Here is a 15,823-nt window from a genome sequence, read left to right on the forward strand (position 1 = left end):
TCAAGAACAGAAAATGCAGAATTATATGAATAGCCTGTATATCCCTTCCCAAACCGTTTATCTAGATTATGGTATTAGAACTTTTTAGATACATTTCCCAAAAGCCACCTCGTCTCATCTAGATCAATGCAACTGGAATCGTCCCCGAACTCCTCCTTGACGCTGAGATCGGCGGACGATCACGAGCGGCATCTGCATCATACATGCTCATTTCCATATGCATATGCATATGCATATGCATATTCGAATTCGGATTCCCATTCTCATTGCCAGATCCACGAACCATGCCCCTCTGAAATGACGACCCCGTCTCCGGCGGTTGCGGGAAAAGCATCCCCTGGTAATTGCTCCCTGCGCTGCTCCGGCCCGGGAGGACAAGGGTGCTTCCGAGGCTGGTTCCGCTTTGCATGGAGTCGCGATCTGGATCCCGATCTCGGTACGGAGCGTACGACTCTGCGGGTCGTGTGGGGTCGGAATTGGGATTCGAGTCGGGATCCATGGCTGAGCTGCGCATCATGAAGGGGACGATGGAACTCTGCGGGAGGTGGGTTACTTCTGCGGAGTCGCAAAAGGGGTTCTGGTTCTGGGCCTGGTCCTGGTTTGCTGTCTGGTAGTTTCGGGGTTGTGCATGTTGCGCTGGTTTGTCGAAATATGATGGCGGCGCTGTTCCGGTCTTGTATAGCTTTGAAGATGTCGGCGAGGCATCTGCGAGGTAGGACATTGGTGGTCGGTAATCCTGCTGCAGGGTCATCGTCGAATCTGGGGATCCACGGCCACTGGGTAATAGCCTTTGAACGCTCCAGCCACCTGGTTCAGATGCGGTTGAATCCCGACGTGAGCGGCGGCGGAAGAAAAAGAATAATATTATAATCAGTGCTATAAATCCGAGTACACCAAATAGCACGCCGAATATTGTGGCGTATGGGGGCCCGGAGCCGTCATGGTCTGAGGTTGATTGAATGGGTTCCGACAGGGATGTGCTTGTGTCTGATGATGTGGATGTTGAGGTAGTGAATGTGGTATGACTGATGGAAGTGGCCGTAGGCGTCGCGCCGTATAGGTTTTCTGAATCTGACGAGTGTGGTTCCGAGGGTTCGCTTGATGTGTGGTCCTGCGACTTGGTTGATGATGAGCCTGAGTAGGAATCTGAACTGGTGGGATAAGGCGCGACTGTGGTAGATGCAGTAGTGGAAGAAGGCTTTGGTGCCGCTGTCTCCTCAGGTGAGTCGCGGTCTGATGAGGTTGTTGTAGGGTCGTTTGTGGCAGACGGAGGGTCGGTTGCCCGCGGTTGTCGTGGGACTTTTGTACATCTGCGGCCCTGGTAGAAGATGATGGATGGGTTGGTTGACATGTCGCTCAACAGACGTTTTGCTGGTGCGACTACATTGAGATTGAGCTGAATAGCAAGGAATGACGTTGTCTTGCGACAATAAACTGGTGAGAGATCAAGCGAAGGATGGTCGAATTCTCAAGAGAGAGGAACTGAAAGAATGCCTGTCAAGCCATGACAGTAGAAGGTTCACCAGGAAATCCTTCAAGCGGAGAGAGAGCAGAGACCGTGCAGAGAGTCAGAGATGTCCAGGAGGGCGCAAGAGCCGTAAGATGATAGTGTGACCCCTGCGTAGAGAAGGCAAGATCAGGCGAGCGAACGAACCCTTCGTGTCAGACGCAGACAGACGCTATGACGCGCTATATTAAAGGCCATGCGGGCTTGGGCCTGGGCGTCGGAGGCCCAGAAAGAGGCGCAGGTTCCTGAGCGAAAGGATCACGACGGAGCAATATATGAAACACTTTCCGTCCAATGGGCCGGGGGGTTTAATATCCAGAGTGCGAACTGGGTCATCTTTGGAGGGGTCCAGTCCAGCTCGATCACCGATTGAAATTATCTGCGAGATCCAAGCTTGAAATGAATGCGTTGAGAGCACTTGAACAGGATACAGGTATTGAAGCTGCGAGTTGTTGTTGATTGTCAAAAGATGGAGAGAATCCAATTGGATGTGACAGCGGGATTCCTGATTGGGCAAGCCCGCATTCTGCTGCCTCAGGCACCATGGGATCCGGACCGACTGTCTGTTTTGGGCGTAGCGCCGTCTGAGCGCCGCCTCCAGAAAGTCAAAATAATGAAGATGGAATTGCTCGCAGCTGCGTCGATTCGGCGTTCTCTCACTTCAATTCATCTCAAAGACATTCGAAGCTCATCGTCTCACCAGGCAGATGTGTTCACCCAGCACTAACGATGCAGAGATGGCCATATCAGGGCACCTAGCGAGGCAGACCCTGACTAGCGTGACAGCTACACGCGACGTCAGGTCACTCCACTCATGCATTGAGGGACCGGCGGTTCAAGTTGGCTCCTGAACGTCTTCCCCTCTTTTCCTCTTGTTCGCTTCTCTCATCTCTCTCTCTCTCTACAAACCCTCGTTGGGAGTCCGTGCCACGGTTCGTGCGAATGAGACTCTTGCCACTTCCACTTACCCCTCATTCCCCTGAACCACACTTCCGTCCTCAGGGCTGAGCTAGTCGCATGTGATTGTGATTCTGCATCTTTGCATCTGACATGCCATTGGCATCGCTTCGTTGAACGAGAATATATACGAGCCTATTTTCTCAATATGTTTGGATGGGCTAGTGCGCTGGGTAAGCCTGCTCAACCCCGCGTTCTAACAGTCTGAAGTGCGGGCCGCTACGGAAGAGCCGAGTTCACCCCTGAAGCCTCCAGGCACATGCAATTCTCCGGCGTCAGGCCTACATCGCTACGGCGCCTATCCCAGCGCCTGCTTAGTGAGAAACTCATTGCTAATATAACAATACCCAGGCCTCCCGTCAGTCGCGTCAGATCCCGACAAGGAGCGGGCTCCGCCGCCTCTCCCGACACCCCTCGATTTTCCCATCTACAGATTCCCCGCCGTCCCCGAGACGCCCTCGGAAGACTCCCTGCGAAACTTTCAACACGTCCTCGCCTCCATCCGCCGTCCACAAGATATCACTCCGCAGAAATTTCACGACCTCAACCTCGAGGTCGCGACAGACATCCCTGTCTCCGATATCGTCCGGCACGACGGAGCAAAGACCGCACCCACGCTACCATGGGAAACTAACCTCGAGACTCCCTCGCTCGGCCAGGCGCCGCCAGAAGACGGGACTCCGGTCACCATGGACAATGAGAACCCATATCCGCCCAAGGATAAATACGATCTGCTGGAGCAGGAACTGCTGTTGGACAACGATGACGCATTTCGCGAGGTGGCCAGACTTCCCCCTCGCGAAGGACGCAGCCGCGTACGCGTGACGCAGGCGAGAAAGTTCTGGACGGCGCTGGAACGCATGTCGCAGTACTGGGACGACAGCGCGGACAACTACTTTGAGCGGCCCAAGTCGCCAGAACCCGAAGAGACGAAACCAGACGCCACGCCAATGGACGTAGACAGCCCCGCCACTGCAGAAGAACAACCGGGAGCACCACCTGCAGAGCCAGAACTCGTCAAGAAATACACCGGTCGTCGCCTCGCCGCCGGCTCCGACATGCCGGACGATATCCGCGAAGAGACTGTCCGCGCCCTGACCGAAATGGCCGCATGGCCCTTTGGCTGCCAGGTCTCCCTCCCCATCGTCCCACCCCGCCTCCTCCTGGGTAAACTGCTATTCCCCGTGCGCCAAACCTTTCAAGCCACACGCTCTCCGAAAGACCGCCAGCTCGCCCGCAACGGCATGCTCGAGGGGCCGGTTTTCATCGCGCAGTGTCGGCCGGACACCTCCTTCCGCGGGCCGGAGGAGGCGCACGGCGCCGGACTGGGCGATACATGCGACCTCATCCGCGAGGTTGCGGCGATGATCCTCGCCGCGCAGGAGCGTGCCCGCGAAGGGATGACGGATGTCAGGCCGGGCGAAGGACAGTGGTGGACGACGACGCCACGGTGGGGTGGTGCGCCGAACGATTCTATCGGCGATAGCCCGCGCGTTACAAACGAGCAGGAGAAGGAGGCCGCTGCGGCGGCTGCTGCTGGAGGCCACGAGCGCAAACGATCGCGGGGGGGCCTGCGACGGCCGGGTCTGCCGAGGAAGATGAGCAGTAGCGAGAAATGGAGGCTCGTTCAGCCTGGTTCGAGTCTTTGGGATAGACGCATGCGGTATATACAGATTGGCAAGGACAAGAACAGTCCGTTTGATGATGTAGGTGCTACAGCTTTTCCTCCTCCATCCATCTCCCTTGTCCATATCTATTTCTCAAAGGCCGCACTAACAATCCCAGATCTACCTCCTCTCCTCAATCAACCACCACCTCTCCATCCTCCACCTCCGTATCCACCGGCGCTACCTCGATCTTCTGACAATGGGAACCAGCAACGTACCTGGAGACTCACCAGCAGAACAACCCTGGCACGTTCTGAAAGTCCGTCGGACGCGATGGTACGACCTCTTTGACGCGCAAGACCGAGTCGAAGTGTTCCGCGGCATCTGGACGCTTTTCCACTGCCAGTTACGGCGCTTCTAGGCGGGTCCTTATATTTTCACTCTACGTTCCGTCTTAGATATCTTGCGCGCTTGGGTTGGAAATGGGGCGGGTGGGATTTCAGTTCTGTAGATTCGCATCTAGATACCTGGCGCATGAGCGCTCGCTGTTGGGTTGGTAGCGTAGCAGGTGCCCACTTTCAGATTGAATAGGTACATACTACCACATCGATTAGCATATCATATTTAGACATAGTCCCTCCTCACTGTTATCGTAAGGTCCGGTACTTTGGAGCTCAAGTCAACGGTACGTACACTCATCGAAAACGTACCTACGATTACTAGCATCCAGGTCTCGAGATCGGCGCAATCCCCTCCCCAACTCTACTCTCGTGCAATCCCACGAACACATCCAGCTCACGCGACCTACCCAAGGTGGGTGGCTGGCCCAGCCTCCTCCTCTTTCCTTTCCAGCCGGTCGGTAGCCTCGCGGCCTGTGTCAGATAGACAGCAACCAATCCCAGCTCCAACTATCCCTGCTATCTCACAAATAATCGCTCGACCGGAATTAGGCCCATCCAGATGCAGAACGGGCTGCAGACACGAAGTTCCAAACTCGTCTGCGTGCCGAACGAATTCCACAGCCCGTCAGCCGCCACCAAGCCATCTCCTCAATGGCAGGTGCCATTGCAATGTCCAGCCGTCGACACCGAATCCGTATCAGGGAGGCCGGAGCGGGGAGCCTAGGGCCCGAAACTCACGCATAGACCCCCATTGTGCTCCCATCCCATCCCAGCGCCATGGGCTCGGGCTCGGGCCTACAGGCGTGCGGCTAGATCGGTCCAGATCGTCGCTGCCGCCCGCTCGGGGGGAGAGGTCAATGCCATTCTTTTCGGGATCTGCGCGGGTGCGCTGGCGTTGAGGGTGTGATCGGATCGCCTGCTGGGTGAGGGGTTGAGGTTAAGGTTGGTCTGGCCTATCATTGTGATGATTGTCTGGTTTTAAAGTTGAGGAGTCGGTTGCCTTGGATCATTCAGGGAGATCAACATGTATGTACTGTATACACGGAGCCTCGATGAAGAAAATGGTCAACTGGCGATCGAGCTCGACTCGACGCTCAGACGTTCTGCGGGCTGTCACTCTCGTATCGCTGGTCGTCCGTGCACCGCGCTGTGTAGGCTATGGTTTTGGCACGACGTGACAGGTCACGTCACCCTCTTCGCTTCGTAAGCGGAAAAAAAAAAAAAGAAGCCTAGCCCAGGGGTCTGGAATGTAGATCAGCCTTCGGATCATCTGGCCAAGTTAGCGATGCGACGACGTGAGTACCAGTCCTTCTGGTTTCCTTGAAAGGAAAAGGAAGATTAAGCGCAACGCAATGACCAAGATGTGCAAGAAAACGCAGGGAGATCCGTAAGGGATTAGCGAGCAAGAGGCCGCAAGCGTCTGGTCTCACCTCCGTACGTTGAGCAGTGACTATTGTATTTTGTTGGTTCGGAGATATTTTCCGCCTAATGATGATCGCCCATCGCCCATCCCCCCTGGCCCCGATCTCCCTCGCATCCCACCCCTTTCCGCCCGGACGTTAATCATCCCCCTGGATCCCACACCGGCTCCTGGGGGCTGGAAAAGAGGACTCGTGAAAGGGTCCCCGCTTCCTTCCGGGCTGTCAGTGACGAGGAAGTTAGAGGTCCTGCAGTGCTGCTCTAGCCAAAGTCGTGCTCGAGCCTTTGAGCTCGAAAGCTTATAGTCAGCATTTTTCCAAAGCGAACGTTGATCGCCACGAACTCTGTGACATACCAGAGCACATTGGTCTGTGGTAAAAAGAACTTGACAGATTGAGAAAGAAGGCGATGAGGCTCCTGAAGAAGGCACATGCGTACCATGGTCACCGAACTGAACCTTGCTGGGGGGTAGAACTTAACTGCTTGACGATCGATCTCCCGTGCGCAAAACCCTATATTGTCTAGTCTTGTCCCAATTACTCTGTTTGGAGGAGTCTTAAGGCTCGTAAGGTACTTTGACCTGCGAGCATACTCAGATCTACTGTCGAATCAGCCGAGTATCATACATACGTACCATAGGCGCAGACTTACCCCCACACTACTACTCACCGAGTCTCAGCGCCCCCCTCCTCCTCTCCACAAACAGATCGACAGAGCCGGGCCGTACTCCGTAGACAGCGCAGATCGTCCCTTGGATTTGCAATCCAGACGTCCCGGCCTGAGCGCCAGACAGAGCCGTAGTACGTGCATTGTAGATCCATTCCGCGGGACCGTTGATCCTGCGAGAAGGATGACCCTTGGTAATTCTTGACGGCGCGCCGTTACCTGTCATGGCAGTCTCCGAGATCCTGACTGTCATCCTGCCTCGCATGAGCCCTAGCTTGCCATTTCGGCGAGACAGCTTCGCAGCTGGGATCTCGACGAGCACAAGCCATGGAAGGATGCGGCCGATCTCGTTACTGGCGACGCATGTCCGTCAGGGTGAAATAGAATGGCATCGAGCCCTGGCTAGGACCAGACCAGTTCGCGCGCCCGAAGGGGAAGTCGCCTGGATCGGGGTCATTGGATCGCGAGTCGCCCACAATACCAAGTATATACGGCATGGACTATATGTTGGGTTAGTACTCCGTCTAGCCTAGAGAATAAAAACGAAAGGCAGGGCCCGCCACGCTACGACTGTGATGGGCCTACCGAACCATCCTCAAGCTGTTGCTCCTCCTCCTCCTCCTCCTCCTCCTCCTCGAGCATAGATATCCGGACTCGCAAGGAGTCTGGCCTGTCTGTCCCCCGCACCAGCCATCTCTGCCCTCGCAAACCGCAGTGCTCAGTCAGAGGTAGTTCGCATCCGGCAATTCGTGCCTTTGGGTTGCCTTGCGAACAAGTGCATATGCATATTCCGAGTCCCAAGGAAGATATTCCCTGGAAACCATATCTGGGTCCAGGAGATCGAGATCGCCGCTGAAGCTTGAACAGACACCCCCACTGCCCAGGCCAGGCTGGACTGCCAAACACACGAATCGCGATTAGCTTTGCCTGCATGAGCCTCGTCGCTTTGTGTCTCCCCGCCTCGCCTCGCCTTGTACAATGAAGCCACACGGCAGGAAGGTAAGCCAAGTTGTGCTTTGACCGGTAACGGTGTAGGGTGCAGAGAATTTCAGCTGGAGGGACCTTGAACTCTGCCACCATGCGTTCCGGACTCGTTCGTGATGGATGATGGATCAATCCGCGCACTGTTCTGGACTTGCCTATGCAGCAGATAACTCAGTCGTCATGGCATAGTGGGATAGATAACTTGCATAGCTTGTGTGACGTGATACCTTCGTGGCAGTCAGTGTACTATATGCATCAGACGGAACGGTTTTCGTATTGTACAGAGGGACGGGGAGTTTATGTACAGTACTATGTATATCCAAGGCTGTTAACACCCATGCGGATGACGAGAGACTCCCAGTCAAGTCCAGTCGCGTCTATTTCCCGTGGACGCCCAGGCATTTGCGCTTACCCACCCTGCGCTGGATTGATGATACGGGACCGTTGTGAACCTGGATGGACTCACTGTTCTATTACGGACAAATTTGGCATAAATATACTTGAAATTCTGGAGCGATATTGCTGACGTCGGATCTGATCGACCGAAAGATATATCTAGAAGCATTGGTAGGATAACATATAACATAATAATCAAGCATGCACAAAGCTAAAGCAAGTCCATCTATCCATACATACAATCTCGCTCTTGGAGTGGAAAGCGCCTTGCCGCTTTATACATCCAGTGTACGGAGTATACTTCGAGCTGCTGCATACACTACACTCTCCACACCGAGAACCTCGACTGAACTGATATGGTTCTCGTATATGGCCTACTCACTCCTCCAACGTAACAATAACCAGCAACAACAATGCCCACTGCAATACAATAACCAGTAAGCACCCAACACAGCCAAGCAGTCTCACAGCATCCGACAAGCACACTGCCCCCGGCACCCAGCACGCTGCACCCAACCAAGGAACGGTCAACGACCATCCATCCTCCCCTCCCCTCTTTTCTCAAGGCTCTCACAGCCCACACGGACACGAGAGCCAAGAAAAGCCGGTCCCCGAGCGCCGAGGGGCGGGAACTGAACAGGGGGACACGGCATTCTGGATCCTACCCCCGGTCCAAATTCCCGCTAACGAGCGTCGGGCCGCACGGGATAGGGCGCGAAAGCCGGTCTTTTTTTCCCCCTTGGCCGTTTACTCGTTTCCCGGGGGGTTGGATGAAAGAAAACGGTGGAATACTCAAAGCGGTTGTGGAGGCGTGGACATAGGGGACGAGGTGGTAATGGAATGGAATGGAATATGGAGGAGATTGGATTGGTGTGATGTGATATCTAGAGTGTGGTGGGACGGGATCACTGGAGGAGGTTAGTTTAGATGGCGTTGTCACGCGTAGTGGCTACAATTCAGCCGAGTATGAGGCCTAAGACAGGCTTTGATAGCATAGATAGCATAGCAAACAAAGGAACGTTGTTGAATCAACTTTGGTCGCAAAGCCTATGTCTAGAGTTGGTCCGAGTCCTCCGCTGCTACCCTAAGCCTCTCAAGATTGAAGACGCAATTCCAAATACTTTACTGGCATTCAATGCATCAAGTTATCAACTAGTCTTATTCGCCGCGCATAGCCGACATGACAGCCCGCATGACACATTGACATTTACTCCGAGTCTCCGTGACGTCCACTCCCTCCACCAGTCCACCGTAGAACCAGCTTGCACCACCCTCCCTCCCCCCTCTGGCACTTATCAACGACCGGAAACCTCTGGAGCGGAATCCCGCTACAGACATGTTGATCGCAAAACAGAATCAGCAAAGAACAGCGGAGAGGCCCATGCGCCGGCCAGCCGGACTTTTTCGGAATGATCTGCAAGATGGGGTTCCAGATCGTTGGAAATGTGATAGGTCGCTCGCTCTTCTGTGCGTTTTCTTTGTCTTTTGCTGGATCGAGCGTCTCGACGATGGAATGTGTGCCTTGTGTTGCCCTGTGAGGGGTGAAAGAGCTGATCTGTCATCGCGGTGTGTTGGGGTGGTTTGTGGAAGGGTCCGCTGTGGAGGAAATCGATCTGAATGTTGATACCAGGTACCAGGTACCGAGTAACCAGGTCCTCGGGGCATTCTGCACTCTGTGGGCAACCCGAGATCGAGTCCTGTACCATCCTACCCATCTCGTCACGGACTACATAGAGCCTGCAAACAACAACCAAACAGCCTACCCGCAGTGGCGCACCTCGCAACGAGTTGCCTTCAGCCTCTCGCCGCGAGCAATCAACCAAGCAGCACAAACACACTCCCTATCGACCAATGGTGACCAACCACAAAAGACGTCAATTGTGTCTTCAACCGCACATCCCTGCCCAGGCGCCCGATTAACCTATAGCCTCTCGACGGTCGATCGATCGGTCCTGTGCGCTGGGTCGGATTGGACTGGCCTGGGTGTCCATGCGAGCGCGCCTACCGTAGCGGCGAAGCCTGAGTCGCTCCGCAAGATTGGACGAGACTATTCGTCGCTATAAACTGCAGCGGTAAAGATGCGAAGGTGCGAGGAAGTGACAGATGCACGGGATACAGATCGCATCTGATTCTGCGCTGCGCTTCGCTAAGCGGTCGTTCGTTTGTTCGTTCGTTCGTTCGCCGTCCATGGCCAAGGAGATGGATCGAGAATGAGTGATCAACGGCAGGCACCGGACCTGACGACTTGAAATTCGATGATCGAGCTCGAGACCAAAGAGGAATTATGGGTCTGGCTTGACCCTGCCCAGTCCCGTTGGCGGCCGGCGGTCGCTGGGGTCTCCTTCTGATCGTCTGGGGCCTGGGGCGCTAATGCGGGGATATGTCACATTTGGGATTGACGTGCAGCCAGAGACTTTGAGTTTGGGTCTGGTGGGTTGGTTCAGTGCTGCATCATTAGAGAAGATGGATCAATAAAGTAATGTATGGGTGGAGAGATAGCTGGATGGCGATTGAGGTTGAGAGGACGACACACAGGATGTCATGATCGTTGCGCAGTGTTACTTTTGAGACGAGATCCGTTCATCATGGCCACGTGCGTCTTATCAGCACAGGTTGCCTCGTCAATTCCCACCAATTGCTTCGCAGTACACTGTAGCTGTACTCTGGGTAGTCCTGTTGAAAACCGACCAGGATCCATCCTCTGCAAAACATACCTCTCTGCCCAACATGCGCCCAGCCTAAAACCCAGGAAGTGGAGCACCCAACCCACCGTCGGACTCAGTACCAGGCTCAACCAGGCCACGACTCGAGTTACACAGTACAGACATGGATACTATGCACCTGGACGGACTGGGTAGTACAGAGCTCGCGCTGCAGGAATAGTTTATTGATCCATATGCAGGGTGCCTACATTATGGCAGTGGTAAGACAATGCGTTGGATTGGATCAAATTGACAGTGGTATTGTTTGGAGATAATCTTTGCAGGGGTGGTGGTGGTGGTGGGTTTGCGTCCAGGATTAGAAGATACCAGGAGAGTCCAGACAGGAAGGAGCTATCTACATTGGAAGTACTGTAGAACAGCAGAAATGAATCCTGCTAGCTCACTGAGTGTTAGCTATGTTTCTAGGTTCCGGGGTGAGTGGTAATATACCCAGTATGTTGGTGATATATATCGCCCACTGGGCTAATCTGTGTCCACTGTAAATTGCCTCACGTCCGGACATCATTCTCCATGGACAAATACCCTTCGTCTCCACTGAATCTAGTAGAGTTCGAGCTAGAAAATATCTCAAACTAACCATTAACAACAAACAGCGCAAAATCAAGTCCAACAACATCAGCAACAATGAGAAGAATAAGGCAGCCTTGGCAGTTTGCTGGGCACTCTCCCATACCCGAACCAACAAATCCGATGAATCCCATCAAGCGCCACCCCGAACTCTCGACTTTTCTGATCTCTTGAACCCTGCCACGATCTCTGTTTCTGGAATTTCAGAAACATATCCAGGAGAAATTAACCCGGCCAATAACTTTGCTGGACAAGCCCTTCACCCTGAAAGTGACTTTTCAAAGAACAAAAACTCCAGGGAGAATTTGGAATTGCAGGAGCGGACGCTGCGCCGACCTGCCAAGACCCCGAGCTTAGCGTGTCTCGATCTTGCAGTGGTTTCGATCGTGGGCCGGAGAGCTGGGTGTGAGACTTTGGCCACTCCAGTTTAGACTCTCTACGAGAAGTCATTGCTGAGTTGCTGAAACGCTGAGGGGAGATTAACTGACTCAATCAACAGCGATGAGAGAGGACAAACCTCTGAATCAATCACGGCCATGTCTAAACCCCACAGTTACAACAAGCCAAAGGCAACCGGTGACATAAAGAGCTCGATGAGGCAGGGCCAATGAGCCAAGTCGATGCTTCCAGCCTCACTTTTCATCACAATCATCACACACGAATCAACTCATGATGATAAATTGGCCCCTTGAGGGGGTCAAACTCTGGAGAGTCATTTGGCGGCCCTTCCCGCTGTCAGCCTGCCTGTTCATGATTCGTTTTGTGTTGGACTGGCCGTTTTTTCAGCGGCGACTCATGGGTGCTGATTCAATCAATATACATCATTAACAAAGTCTGAGGTTTGCATGCAAGTTAAAGTTGCTGCTCAGCTCAGCGCGAGCCGCAGCCATCTCAGCGACTGAACGACGTCTTCCGTAATCGTATTCCATTCCCGAATCTGCGGGATTCGGCCCCAGACCAGACCCCGAAACTTGGGACGAAACCCCGGGAGTATCGTGACTACAACGTATCGTCTCATCATCCACTATGGACTGCCACTGATCTTGCGAGGAGCTAGAGCTTGCTGAGCAGCGAATCCAATCCAGTCCTAGCGACCATATGCCTGATTCGGACGGCCTCATCGAGAGCCAAGGAATGACGACGACGTGTGGAAGAGATAGTCAACGTTGACTGGTTCCTGGCAAGGGGTGCGAGGAGCGGTGTTGAGAATACGATGTATCCCCACACCGAGGCCATGTGCAGAGAAGCCACCTCAGTGCTCATCAGAAGGATGCCCCGTTGGCCCAATCGTTGTTGCGAGCTGGCCCGTTTCGGGTTCCTGATTTGTCTCGTGAAGTCGGCCGACTCCAGGATTCAACCCAGCAAAGAGTGGAGCGAGGCCGGAATTATCAGTCGGATTCAAATTTGACGTCGACGATGACGATGCTTTGACGAGTAGTATCTGATGAAAGGAAGGAAGATCCAAACGGCATTTCCGTGATCGATCTACAGATTACTCCGTCCGGTCCAACTGCGTTTGGCAACAGATCAACCACCATTATTGTCCTTGTGACTTACTACGTACCGTCATTCAAATTGGACTGACTGTTGGACTATTGGGGATGCGGCCGGCAGCCGCTCTTGCCCCTGACAGGCCTATCAACGGCCGCAATCTGACACATGGCCATCAGCCAGTCGAGATGGATATCCAAGCAAAGCGCGGGAGCAGGGAACTGGGAAAACGCCGCGTGAACTGGAGGCAGGAAGGCGGAGTAAGACGGTTGGTCCGCTGAGGAGTTACAACTTGCAGTCTGGGTTCGGCAATTTACTACCGAAACAAGTTAACGCTGCCTAGAGGCTAGAGTTCCGGCGTGACGGTTACAAAATTGCCCGGAATTCTCGTCTCCAGCGACCAGATCCTTTGTTGATCGAGTGACCGCCACTCTCCAGAGTTGAAAGAAGGTAGGTCGACTACGGAGTATCGGACGAGACCTGCCTGAGACGATAGGAGGTGTCCAGGTCATGCTGATGGCATCGCTCAGTCATCCAACCTCTGACAATCTGCGCTCCGGAAATTCCGAGCGGACAATCACCCATTTCATCTCCAGCATTAATGCTTAGAATATTGACGGATACTCGCTTTACGGGGTGGTAAACACCCGTTCTTTAATGTGTTCACAAGCCTTCTGCACGAAAGATCGCACAGGGCCACCCCTTGCTTCTGCTTCTGCACGACACAGGATAAGGAGAGTGGACACTGCAGCGGCCGTTCTTCTGAAGGACAATCCCGAGAGCTGGGTAATTAGAGCCCCACTGGCTATGAGTCCTGAGCAAGGCCTCCAGAAATGAAGTCAACAGTCGTTTAGAATTCTGAATTCTGATAGGCGTTTTCGCGTCCTGGTCGCTGGAGTCCGGTGGGTTCCTGGCTTGGATGAAGGATTATTCCGGCCCGCGGAGTACCGAATTGCTGGAATTGGGTGCAGTGACCCCATGATGACTTGAAGGAATCAGGATCATCTCGATGAGCAGCTCGGAAACCACGTTGTATGGCGAGTTGGTAGAAATGAGGTTGAGACAGGCTGTTGTTGCCACTTGTTGGACTTGTGGGCGGGTACTCCGTCTCCCATGAGTGCTGCGACCAGCCGAAGCGTAGCCGAAGCTGGTTCCAGGGGTCAGGATCAGGAAAAGCTAATTTTGTAGATCAGCTCGAGTCGCCAGTCGGAGCCTGCCCAGCAATTCACCCCGTCCAAACGGAGACAAAGAGAATGCGAATGTGAGTTGCCAAAAGGCCGGAAGCTGCGCGGTGGCAAGCTCACCGTCCCAGTCTGCTGGGACGGCGTCCTCCAGTCGAGTTGCGAGCTGGAATTCAGTGGCGACCGAGTGGAATTGAGACATCTCCAGATTGGGAACCCCTGGACTAGTACCAAGGCAAGGTGGTTCCTGAAGACAAAAGACAGCGCAGCGTCCTGGAGGTATGGGAGTGGGCCTGTCCTGTCGTAGACATCAATCGCAGCTCCAGCAGCCAGCTGCTGTCTCCCGCTTTTCGCCTTTCAGTGTGTATCTACCCGAGATTTGTCTGACTGAGCTCAGCATGAGTGAGCTGGGGCAAGCTCTGCTGGTTCCTGGGTTGGACCGGCTGACCCGCGCCTGAACCAGGGAACGCATTCTGACCCTTGATTGCTGCCCCTCTTCTGCATACAACGATCCGGAGTATGTCTCCGGGGAATTCGACATCTTCAAGCTGTCAATACTTGCAGTATCAGCTCACATCAAATGTCATCAGCGATTACATCAGTCCAGGACAGCGTGTCTGTATCAGATACACCGTTGGAGCATCTCCGAGCCGAGCTTCCAGATGATGTATGGAAGATGTGAGGCACCGGCATGATTCAAGATGGGATCCCCCTTGCTAATCAATCATGTTTGATCACCCTCCAGATGGGTACCCAACTGAATTGTGGCCGACGACTCCGCACTTTTCGCTCGTCCACTCGAGACATACGTAGCAGTCGCCAGCCCTGGAATTGCAGACGTTATCTCGAGATCGATTCAAGGTTCGTTTATTCCTCGGGACTTGGGCAGCCACCCTCTTTTGACGAGACCATCTCCCGCAACCGCAACCCTGGAGAAAAATCGGTCAGCGAGAGCTCAAGGCTGATCTGGCAATTGGATTCTGCTCCAATCCACTCGATCTGCTTGTGTTTTTTTTTTTTTTTGGGATGGCTGGTTGATTTCTTCGTCGCCAGTCCCACCGTCCCAATGTTCCCCACTTTGTCTTTGCTGAAAGTTTTCTGCTCTGTTTTTGAACCTGTGGCATTGCCAGTGTAGATAATCTGGTGTATTTTATGTGTATTTTATTCGGAGACGGGATCCTGGCGAATCAGGAAGACATGTTAAACACAAATCTAGAGGCCGACATTTGGTAGATTCAACTTTGAAGACTCGTCTCGTAAATATTCGCTGGCATCGCAAATCAAGGCCTGGGGCAGGCCGCCTCCGAAGAAACCGATCTGTCAATTTTGTGGCTTCAGAGGCCCGCAATTTGCAGTCAAAGGGAAATATCATCCTCAAATAAAATAATGGATTTTGAGATCCTCGATTTCTCTTTCATCACTGCGCGAGCACCAGCCTGAAACAGTTATTATTATTATTGCTCATCGACGACTGTCCGATCACCTGCCGGCAGTCTGCGACCACTTGTCTTTTCTTCAGGCCTGCCCGCCCCAACACTGCCCTCAGACTCCAGAGCTCATCGGCCTGCTGTATTTTATCGATCAGATTGGGTTGTTGCTGTTGCTTGAACCTCCAGTCGCCCTGCCAGTCATCCTTCCTGCCTGGCCCTGCAACTGCCACCCCTGTCTTGAGGCTTGGGACCGTGTTCTTGTGGAGGGCATCTGGCATTCCTCCTGGCGTTTCCATTGGTAAGGTCAAGGCTCTCTCATGTTTGTCCGTGTTTAGGCCCTTTTGGCTGTCTTGCGGTGTTTCGGTTCTCTCATAACGACTGCAGCTCCAGCTTCAGCCCATCCCAATTCCTGCTGCTGCTGTCTTTCCCTTTCCACATTATTGCCTCGCACTGATTTTTCGGCACTAAAAAGTACTAAATTCCTTCTTCCTCAA

At 53.6% G+C, this 15,823-nt stretch overlaps 6 protein-coding genes across 6 annotated transcripts; 2 read left to right on the forward strand and 4 right to left on the reverse strand.

Annotated features, from left to right (window-relative positions):
* Position 1: 1 nt before the first annotated feature.
* BJX68DRAFT_228773 (uncharacterized protein) lies at positions 2-1,954 on the reverse strand (the record flags this gene model as incomplete). The annotated part of the gene is made up of 1 exon (XM_071038909.1): positions 2-1,954. A coding segment is annotated over exon 1 (1,228 nt), but the record flags the coding sequence as incomplete, so codon positions are not given.
* Positions 1,955-2,612: 658 nt separating this feature from the next.
* On the forward strand, positions 2,613-4,492 carry BJX68DRAFT_262997 (uncharacterized protein; the record flags this gene model as incomplete). The annotated part of the gene is made up of 3 exons (XM_071044572.1): positions 2,613-2,637; positions 2,816-4,170; positions 4,250-4,492. The coding sequence occupies 3 exons, from the start codon at positions 2,613-2,615 to the stop codon at positions 4,490-4,492; spliced, it is 1,623 nt and encodes a 540-aa protein (XP_070902962.1).
* Positions 4,493-6,427: 1,935 nt separating this feature from the next.
* BJX68DRAFT_262998 (uncharacterized protein) lies at positions 6,428-7,199 on the reverse strand (the record flags this gene model as incomplete). Its single annotated transcript, XM_071044573.1, has 4 exons — positions 6,428-6,489; positions 6,561-6,910; positions 6,972-7,057; positions 7,143-7,199. 4 exons carry the CDS (start codon positions 7,197-7,199, stop codon positions 6,428-6,430), a joined length of 555 nt encoding a protein of 184 aa, XP_070902963.1.
* A 969-nt stretch (positions 7,200-8,168) lies between these two features.
* BJX68DRAFT_176751 (uncharacterized protein) lies at positions 8,169-8,598 on the reverse strand. The gene has a single exon (XM_071037140.1). The coding sequence runs from the start codon at positions 8,473-8,475 to the stop codon at positions 8,257-8,259; it is 219 nt and encodes a 72-aa protein (XP_070902964.1). The 5' UTR covers positions 8,476-8,598; the 3' UTR covers positions 8,169-8,256.
* Positions 8,599-13,568: 4,970 nt separating this feature from the next.
* Positions 13,569-14,101, reverse strand: BJX68DRAFT_262999 (uncharacterized protein; the record flags this gene model as incomplete). Its single annotated transcript, XM_071044574.1, has 2 exons — positions 13,569-13,894; positions 13,948-14,101. The coding sequence occupies 2 exons, from the start codon at positions 14,099-14,101 to the stop codon at positions 13,569-13,571; spliced, it is 480 nt and encodes a 159-aa protein (XP_070902965.1).
* Positions 14,102-14,230: 129 nt separating this feature from the next.
* BJX68DRAFT_176794 (uncharacterized protein) lies at positions 14,231-15,175 on the forward strand. Its single transcript, XM_071037142.1, has 3 exons — positions 14,231-14,259; positions 14,363-14,566; positions 14,645-15,175. The coding sequence occupies exons 2-3, from the start codon at positions 14,480-14,482 to the stop codon at positions 15,032-15,034; spliced, it is 477 nt and encodes a 158-aa protein (XP_070902966.1). The 5' UTR covers positions 14,231-14,259; positions 14,363-14,479; the 3' UTR covers positions 15,035-15,175.
* The last annotated feature ends 648 nt before the right edge of the window (positions 15,176-15,823 follow it).

This window comes from Aspergillus pseudodeflectus (genome assembly GCF_044049435.1).
Source record: "Aspergillus pseudodeflectus strain CBS 756.74 chromosome Unknown BJX68scaffold_6, whole genome shotgun sequence".
NCBI classification, from domain to species: domain Eukaryota; kingdom Fungi; phylum Ascomycota; class Eurotiomycetes; order Eurotiales; family Aspergillaceae; genus Aspergillus; species Aspergillus pseudodeflectus.

What these genes read in the sequence shown, in the direction of transcription:
- BJX68DRAFT_176794 (XM_071037142.1), top strand. Translation starts at nt 14,480, where the DNA reads ATGTCATCAGCGATTACATCAGTCCAGGACAGCGTGTCTGTATCAGAT. An exon ending in GAGCCGAGCTTCCAGATGAT is followed by an intron (nt 14,567 to 14,644) that starts GTATGGAAGATG and finishes ATCACCCTCCAG; the next exon opens with ATGGGTACCCAACTGAATTG.
- BJX68DRAFT_176751 (XM_071037140.1), bottom strand. Translation starts at nt 8,475, where the DNA reads ATGGTCGTTGACCGTTCCTTGGTTGGGTGCAGCGTGCTGGGTGCCGGG.